This window comes from Temnothorax americanus, unplaced genomic scaffold (genome assembly GCF_048541705.1).
Source record: "Temnothorax americanus isolate GAGA-0224 unplaced genomic scaffold, ASM4854170v1 Scaffold2, whole genome shotgun sequence".
Lineage (NCBI taxonomy): Eukaryota > Metazoa > Arthropoda > Insecta > Hymenoptera > Formicidae > Temnothorax > Temnothorax americanus.
The window spans coordinates 9,349,565-9,358,739 of NW_027509338.1; the positions used below are offsets into that span (position 1 = coordinate 9,349,565).

Genomic DNA, 9,175 nt, shown 5'->3' on the forward strand with positions numbered 1-9,175 from the left:
TGTTCTTATTATACCCAGATAAACTAAACTGAGTTCGATATGTATTCATGTAGATGTTAATGTACTCCCAGTGGAGCAACGTCCAAACAAACTGCTTACTTCGAAATTGGAATACGTCACATTATGATAATCGACAACAGATGCTTCGCAGCTTCTAATTAAAGGAGCCCATTGTTAGTCGTATCTGTGCTACAGGACAGATGATTCTTCTTCGGACACAGTACTAAAGTAGATACGAATTCAAGTTCTCAATTGTGGTATAGACTACACGAATTTTAGTTCTCGGGTGCTCGGTGCACGATGATTTTGCTGCGTAAAACAAATATTCGGACGTTGATATTCGTCGCGAGTATCCTGTCAGTGAATTCTACCGAGATATTCTTAACGTACAACGCCTCCCTCAGGTAAGAAAGTTCCACGATTTAAATCTATAGAGTATCTCGCATTTTCCATATTTTAAAGTAATTGAGTTTCACAATATCGAAAAAATAGAAATAAAATAAAGTATGTTTTTTTTTATTACACAATTTTTACCGCGTGACACGTTTGATTTCATTGATTTTTCTTTTCTATGCGCACGTTGAATTAGCAGCGACCCCGCATTCTTTGAATTTCAGAGCCGTCTCGAGGTGTCCCTTGCCAATAACAGTTCTGGATTTCATTCGCAATTCTAGTCAGCCCGATTTGGAAGCTAAATGGCCATGCGAAGTGCGCTCGTACTGGCTGTCGTTGCGGCCGTTCGTTAGATCCGTCCGTTTCTTGCTCCGCTATGTAACGCCGTTTATCATAACGCTCGGTAAGGGATGTCGCGACGCGCACACCGTATATACAACCGTTCTCGACTGTTTCTCATACAACGTTGTATAACCCACTTCGTATAGGTGTATTGCTAAATGCTGTATCTTTTAGTATGTTGAGCGCACCTGTGCTATGTGACTCCAATTTGTCACTTTATCTAAGCGCGCTCGCTATATCGGACAATGGAGCGTTAATATTCAATTACGCCGTCAGCGTCGCAAAATCACACTCCACGTCCGTTAACGATCTCTTTATGGTAAATATCCCGTGTGTGCGCGCGATCGATTTTATCTCGTTGCTCGTTGGTCCTCCCGCAAGAAATTCGTCCACTCGGGCGAAATAAACGAACAAAATCAATTCAGAGTTGGCTCTCGTTAATAAAGATATAACTAAGTATAACTTCAATTTGTTCTTCAAACGATTCCTTTCAATTGGCTCAAGGTCCTCCTCAATTGATGGCCCTGAGTGAATCTCAGCATCAACTGAAGACCTTTAGTAAAGCTCGCAGTCTATCCGGTCTATCGTATACAATTCATGGTGAGACCAACCGAAAAGAATTGTTTGAAAAGAAAAGAAAACTGATATTTCTCATCGCACATCAGCGTCTTGGGCACGATTGATCATTGACTTCGAAATTGAAGTTACAGTTAACATGTTGACCGCCACGGTGATTATCTCTGCGACCGGCGTCTGATCTTTCAGTGACCTCCTTAGCTGTTACTGACCATGCGTCATCAATATTTTTGCTTGTGAAATATGAATGGCATTTAAGGTGATCCTAAAGCTGTCTGTAATACCTACACACTCGTTTTTAACAATATTTGCTTCGTATAAAAATTCTACAACTTGATGTTACAAAATGAGGGTGCAGGTCCATTCAGTAGACATCAAGGAATACCATACCGCGCGTTTGTAGAATTAGGCTGAGACTCCAAACAAAAAAGTTAAGCGAAAAGTACGATAATGTATGTACGTACATTACGTTCACGTACGCGTAATGGACCTGCACCCTCATTTCGTAACATCAAGTTGTAGAATTTTTATACGAAGCAAATATTGTTAAAAACGAGTGTAGGGATTACAGACAGCTTTAGGATCACCTTATTAATATACGATTTTGAAATAGATATAACGGTGTAAAGAGAAGCGTATTGATGTTATCTAGCTATTTATGCTATTCAAACTTTTTTCATATGGCATTTATTTTTTCAACACACCACTCACGAGGATATTGTCTTACTTCATATTATGCAATATTTTATCGTTATACGCTTGCGATAATAAAAATGCTATTGTGATATGTACACGCGGTATACAAGAGACGTCGCTGGGCAGAAAACATGTAAACGTTATTAAAATAACCCCTAATAAGTCTCGAAACGTTAGGGATAAGGTGATCAGGGAGGATCAACTTTTCGCACGACGTACGCGCTAAAGAACAATTCTCTTGCAGAACAGCAAGTTCTTATGCGGCGCGAATTCCGTGAGTATGGAATTTTTCCAATTTACGTCAACCTGGCTGATCGTCGCTCTCACATGGACGCGCGTCATCGCCGTGGTGTTTCCATTCGGGGCTCGCGACTGTCAGAATCGCTCGGCAATTACAACCATCACCAGTCTAGTCTGCATAAGCTTCATAATATCCTTAACGAAGCTCTACTCCGGCGGTAAAGCGTCACGACCCCATCACATATATCGCTTTCCCCGCGCTTAATTCGATTCCAATTGCGTCACTGTATGATTATAACGTGTCCGGTTTGTTTTCCTTTCGCCAATGAATCACGATTTACGCTAATTGTAGGGTACGAGACTGACAGCGTCTTCGAATTTGTACCGTGCCAGGAGAAGATAAAGCCATGGGGTAGCGCAATGTACCTTTACATCGCCCTGTCCACCTGGCTGCCCTTGCTCTTCATATCAATCGGCAACCTGCTGCTGATCGTCCGCATAAGAAAGTCTTGCAAGATCCACGACGAATTAACTCGTAAGTCATCGCCGCGATCGTTGACGCGCGCGACGTCACCGCACCGGGGAGAGATCTAACGGCGACCCTCGCCTCAGATAATTTTAGGTACAGAGGCAACAGAACGCACAACTCGAGCAGGACGTTGCTCGCGGTGTCGATAGTACATTTGATCTTGCTGTTACCGCTGGGAATTGTCGAAACGCTGGAACTGTATTGGGACGTGATTTTAATTAAACATCCTGCTAATGCGGGGAAGAACGAGAGATATATACACTGGTACAATCCTAGCTTCCAAATTATAGAAATTGGCATTAAAAATATTTCATAGCGTATATTACACTGTTCCAAATTATTTCTCTCATTTTCGACACATTTTACGTAATAAATAATATCATTTATTTATATAATTACAATTATATATATATTATTACACTTTATATATACTTTATACATATGACGATAAAATATGTTGCTAATAACTATTTTGTTCAAATGGTGGTATCATTATTTTTTCAGGCTGCAAGAGAAGATGTTACTCAAGTGGTGCCGCGGCTTGTGCTTTCACATATACCACTGGACTTTCGCAATAAATTTTTTTCTGTATTATCTTACAGGAAAGAAGTTCAGAAACGTCGTAACGCAAACGCTGAAAAATTACACGGATACGTATCTGCCGTGCCGCAGGAATGTTTCGAGATGCAACACATGGAATAATTGTCATAGACATTTACGATCTTGCAGCGCGTTGCTGACGAGGGCCGTCACGCGAAATAAACAATTCAATAATACGACGAGAAGCAATGCCGACGAAAGGAACAGCAACGTTACCTAACTTGTAAAAAGCGTGGATTCATTAGGAAGGAGACTCTCTTCAATATAGGAACGTTGAATTACAGCTCACACATACCCGTCTTTTACGGCGGAAAAGGTACATATACATTCAGCTCAAAGTGATAAATAATTATCTCTTTTTTCGATCGTTTTATAAACGTACATTACGTGTCGTATCTCTTTAATCGATTCCGGAAGCAATTTCTCGGGGAGAGTGGAAGTTTTACTCGGGGAAAGTTTATTTATTCTTTTCTAAGTTTATTTTGTATACACATGAAATGTTTATACACATTAAACATTGCAAAATATCACATTGCGTATTAGGCGTCGTCTGCATCAACAGCGTGGTTCTTAAGAATTACATAGCAATTTAATTACGTGTAAAGACGTCGTTATTACATTTTGACTTCAAGCGACAACTTTCAATTTCATCACCATCTCCTTTCCTATTCTTACAAACTAACATTCTGGTCCCAATGCAGATCTTCGATGCAATCTGGGATATCGTATTAATACTGTACTAACGAGAATTCCGAGTAAGACTGTACGAGAGTAAGGTGTGTACAATTAGAACGTGTACCGTTCTCTTTAAATCAATACGAAATAACTTAAAATGATATATAGAATTCACTGATTTTCTTTTTCCTAAGATTGAGCTAGTGACTTGGTGTGTGTATCACGAAACATTCAAATTTCAATGAACATACTAAATTAGAATTTTAACAAACATAATTACATAACTCGCATATGAATATAATTAAGTATACATATATACAGTAATAATTATTCATCTTAACGGTACATTAAATGATCAGTTATCTAAACTACGTCATTGCCTCTTCCCCCCTCTCACCTAATTATGCATTCACATAATATACACGTACAACCGTACCATGTTGGTAACTTTTACTGAAATAAATTCTAAGTTAGAAAATACGTATATATATATATATTTTATATATATATATATATATATATATATATATATATAATACAGCAGATATAGACATCCAACATATTTATTTATACACTGAGATAATCATCTTTACTTTCATAATTTATTTTTAAAAGAAAATCAATGTATATTTATATATAGTGCATAAATAGGGAAGAATATCGAATAATTTTCTAACTCTTTATATGTAAAAGGAGCATTAGATTCTCAAATACAATATATACAACAAAATTATAACTTTATATTTTTATGCTAGATCTGACTAAAAAAAAATCCAAGAAGATAGGTCTAAATCAGTGAAATCACTTAACGAAGACTGCATTATTTTTCATTTGATTATTTAGAACTCTATCAAAAACGCATTCTCTTCAAATAACACTTGGGAAGGAAATATCTAAACCAAAATGGATTATTCATTCGTTAATCGATATTAACAATTTGTAAACCTTGGCAGGTTTGTTGTATCTTATATATTAGCACAACATGTTTAAATTATATTTAAATAATTGTCTTCCGTACATGCCAGACTTCAACGTATACTATGTTCTCATTTAAAATTCTCAAAGTAGATTTTGAAATATTTAAAATAAACTTAAATACATTTTCGAAAACGCAGATATATAAAGAAACTCTGAATCGAAACAATGAATAAAATATGAAATATAGAAAAATTTTTTCACGCATTCAGAAAAATATAAGGCATATACACGACGTTTAGTAAAAATTGAACTCTCAAATGTTAGATACTCGTGTAAAATCTCAAAGTAAGAAACATCGCTTTAGTAGCATCTTTTACAAAATATTGCAAACGATAGAGGGTGCAAAACTCTTGAAAAAGAGTAAGCTAAATGAATTGTAGATATCACCAATATATCGCAGATAGAGATAATGTTATCTTCTAATTCTTAAAGATATCGCGATTATTTTTGAAAATTATCTCTATTGGAACACGACGATCGAAACTCGCATGTGTAATTCAGTCTTTCCGTTAGTAAAATTTTCTAAAATTTTCTTCCTTGAACAGTTTGTACATGAAAATTACATCATAAAAGATCCGTTTTTATACTTTCTTTTTTTATCGCTATTCTTACAATTAGTATTAACTTGTAAAGATTCAATTAATAATTCTAAATAATGTTTGCAATACGGAGGCTTTCGGAATAGTAAATTGTTAATATACACTGGATACAAAATATTTATTGAGAAAACGTTTAAATATTACGCGGAAGTCTATTTACATAGTTTACTGGAAATTGTCCCTTCCTACCGTTGTACTCACCGTACAACCAATCTTCCGATATCCTTGATATGACTGTAATTTTTGCGCCCTCCTGAAATATTAAAGTAACGTTAGGAATATAATAAATCTTTCATCCAATTGCTTCGCCGTAATCTTTGATACCTCAAACGACAAATCATCGCTGTTCTCTCCTGGAAAAGCGTAAAGCGCCGTGACCACGTTGTCTGATAAACCTGGCAGAGGTATTTTAATATCAATGAAGCTAAGCGGAAACATCCCTCGACGATTTCCTATTCTTCCCTCCAACCAGTCGTCGTTGACCTTTTTCACCAATTGCACGACATCGCCCTCCTTTAAAGCTAAGTCGTCCGGATGTGTTGCCGAAAAATCATACAGCGCAGTACCGTGAGGTTCATTGAAATCTCCCTGTAATTTGTCAACATCGTTATAATGTGAGAACGCGCCTTATTTCTTTTTACATACAAGCTGCACATAACTTTAAGTTTGCAACGCTCACTTCAAAATTGCTGCTAAATTCTGCCAAATAATTCGCGGGTAAGGCCGGCGGTGGAATCGTCGGCATGGGGGGCGATGGACTGTCGCTCTCTTCACCGTCATTGGGCCATGCGTTAGAGAGACGCAACGTCAACGGTTTATTCGTCGAGCTGACGCTCGAGACTGCGAAGTCGGTACACGTTTCCTTAGGTATCGGTTCGAGTTTCTTAAACGGTATCTTTGGCGCTGGAGGTTTAGGTGGCCTCGCTCGGATTATCGTGGGCATCGACGTGACGAGAGGTTTAGAAGCGATCGGATTGGAAGGCACTTGGTTCGCTACGCGATTGTTGGAACTAAAAGGAAAGAGGCTTGTCCCGCCAGCAGCCTGAGACACGTTCGAGGACGTGTCTTCCAGAGGGCCAAACGGATCTTGCACCGTCGTCTTAGTCTGCCACGGATCGATTTGCGTCATCTTCCTGGCAGACATGCCGAAAAAATCAAAATCATCCTCGAAGGCACTTTCCGTTTGCGATGTGTTCCCGCTACTCGTGAATACAGAAGGATTGGAGTTTCCGTCACTGCCAAAACTGTCGACGCTGACACCGTCACTGGAGCGAGTCGTGAATGTCGGCGACCCAGGCGGACTGAGATCTATCAAAGATACCGTCGCGGCAGAATTTGAGGGCTGCGTCATCGGATTTTGTATTTGGCCGGTGGGACGCGACGGTGGAAGATTCTCTGGCTTCTTTCGTCCAAAGAAATTAGTCAACAGCTCTGTTGGCCTTGCCTAGCGTGCGAAATAAAATAGCTATTAAATTACCGAATCCACAGGTAGTAGATGCGTGAAGAACTATAAGCACACTTCACAAATCACAATCCTTACCGGTCTTCTCGGTTTCTGGTCCCTTTGATATTGCGTGTGGTTATAGTTGAACTTCGGAGGCGGTGGTCGAGGAGGCGGTTTCTTTTTCTGTCCAGGTTGCGTCGTCAGGGCGCCTCCGAATATATCGTTACTGAAAACACACAAGGATACATTACTGCGACGCTGCGGAGATTAGATAAACTTGAAAGCTAGAATTCTAACTCGAATTTTCGACAAGTATTTTCGGAAGATAAGAGGTTTGTTCTCTAGAGCTGATACTCTCTTTCTCTTCAATATCCAATTATACATTCGTTTCGAGCACAGAGAGCGTAATACAGTGCACAGGCACAAAGAACGGAAAACAATCCTACCTGCTGCTCCAGATCGGGTCTCTCTGCATCGCGCTCCGACCTGGGGGACTGGGCGCCGCGCGCGTCGGTATCCGCATGTCTGAAAGCAACGACAGGCGACAATGATCAGACAACTGGGCAGCTGGCCGCTGGGCTCTGACGCACGATCGGTTCCTCGTACACGATGGTACGCACGCGTCCGTGCGCGCGCGCGCGCACACGCACACACACACACACACACACACCGCCCACACACAAGCGGACAAGCGCACCCGCACGCGCGCGCGCGCAAGAGCCGCGAGCGAAAACGAGAACTGAGGAACGAGGAAAAATTCTCCAAAACAAAGTTTACAAAGTGCGTGTCTGCGTGACAGATGGACGGACGGGCAGGCGTGTGCACAAATGCGCGTCGTCAGTTCCGCGATTCGCGACGCACGATGTACGCCCACACGACGCGGATATCGCGCCGATAAGCGAGACGCGAACCACTCGCGGACAGCGGCGTGTGCTGGCTGTGCTTTATCTCTCGCGGAGTCTCGCGTTCGCCGACGATCGGATCGGGGGGGCCGAGAAGTCACAGAGTTCGACGCGCCGCCGCGAGTCGCGAGCGACCTGGGACTGACTGGGACTCGTTATCGCGGACGAAGCGGAACGAGCGGGAGGTGTCGCGTTGCTCGCGTTCCGCTTTCCGGGCCGAGGAAGCCTCCCGTCTCCATTGGAGTCGCGCACGAGAAACGGCGATTCGCGGCGGCGCCGACGACGTCGCGTTACGTTATCACTCACCTGTTCTCACGTTCGCGGCCATTTTTCACTCCGCCGCGGCACCGCAGCGACGTCCCCGTCGCCGCAGCGCGTTTCGAAAACAATCGCTTTCAAATTTGCGGCTGTCAACGGCTCGCGCGCGACTCCCGTCCCTTTAACCGCGTCTCTACGACGCGACGCCACGTGACTCGGAATTTAAATACCCGTATATCCGTATTTTTATAAAATCTCTTGTTTTTTTGTAATAAAATATAAACTAAAATTCACAATTATTAATTCATATCCTGCGATCAGTTGGTTTTCATGATTGCATTATTTTTTTATAAATAAAAAAATTAGGGTTAATCTCTTGAGCGTCCCATCTTCTTTTTCCTCGTTTTTTTTTTTTTATGTCCACGAGTCTGGAGTTAAATCGCGAATTGGGGCTCATGAGTATCTTAAACCGCCCCTGATTTTCCTTTGCGTGCAAAGGTCCGTGGCTTCTTTTACGAGTTGTGACGTCAGACCGAAGAAAAATTACGTAAATGATTCGCACAACTTACGCAACGTGATAAAAAAACTTGAAATTGCCACATCTCGCGTCTCGCAATTGTTATCATCTTTAAATTAAAAAAACATCCGACTCAGTGTTAATTCGAGAAATTTTTGATCTTATGTCAATAATTTTTCAATTTGATTTAAAATTTAATAATAATAATTTTTTATTTGATATAGTTTATCGCAATATTTTTTTAGTTAAAGTTTTAGCAATCCCGTTTATGTCGAGTGCCGTTTGATCCAAATGACTCAATATTTTCCAGAGATATGATCATTTTAAACATTTCGAGATGTATATAACGTCCTACCGGACGTAAGAGATTCAATCTCCAGCCGCTAAACAAGTCGCAAAATAGAGAAAGATACATATTCGTCGCTC

General features: G+C 40.7%; 2 protein-coding genes and 1 long non-coding RNA gene across 3 annotated transcripts in view; 1 reads left to right on the forward strand and 2 right to left on the reverse strand.

Moving 5' to 3' along the window:
* LOC143897121 (uncharacterized) overlaps positions 1-9,175 on the reverse strand; it is a 109,155-nt gene that overhangs the window by 283 nt on the left and 99,697 nt on the right. The gene's annotated exons all lie outside the window — the stretch shown is intronic.
* LOC143897114 (uncharacterized) lies at positions 74-4,054 on the forward strand. The gene is made up of 7 exons (XM_077405449.1): positions 74-404; positions 618-796; positions 882-1,054; positions 2,252-2,465; positions 2,600-2,782; positions 2,860-3,040; positions 3,281-4,054. Exons 1-7 carry the CDS (start codon positions 301-303, stop codon positions 3,594-3,596), a joined length of 1,350 nt encoding a protein of 449 aa, XP_077261575.1. The 5' UTR covers positions 74-300; the 3' UTR covers positions 3,597-4,054.
* On the reverse strand, positions 5,719-8,317 carry L(3)05822 (SH3 domain-containing lethal (3) 05822). Its single transcript, XM_077405448.1, has 6 exons — positions 8,281-8,317; positions 7,519-7,597; positions 7,169-7,298; positions 6,308-7,072; positions 5,953-6,216; positions 5,719-5,881 (listed from the first exon to the last, which is right to left on the reverse strand). The coding sequence occupies exons 1-6, from the start codon at positions 8,300-8,302 to the stop codon at positions 5,762-5,764; spliced, it is 1,380 nt and encodes a 459-aa protein (XP_077261574.1). The 5' UTR covers positions 8,303-8,317; the 3' UTR covers positions 5,719-5,761.

Bases quoted from the DNA above. Each gene is read 5' to 3' on its own strand.
- LOC143897114 (XM_077405449.1), top strand. From the start codon at position 301: ATGATTTTGCTGCGTAAAACAAATATTCGGACGTTGATATTCGTCGCG. The intron at 405-617 runs GTAAGAAAGTTC...TTTGAATTTCAG, and splicing joins ACGTACAACGCCTCCCTCAG to AGCCGTCTCGAGGTGTCCCT. The intron at 1,055-2,251 runs GTAAATATCCCG...ATTCTCTTGCAG, and splicing joins CCGTTAACGATCTCTTTATG to AACAGCAAGTTCTTATGCGG.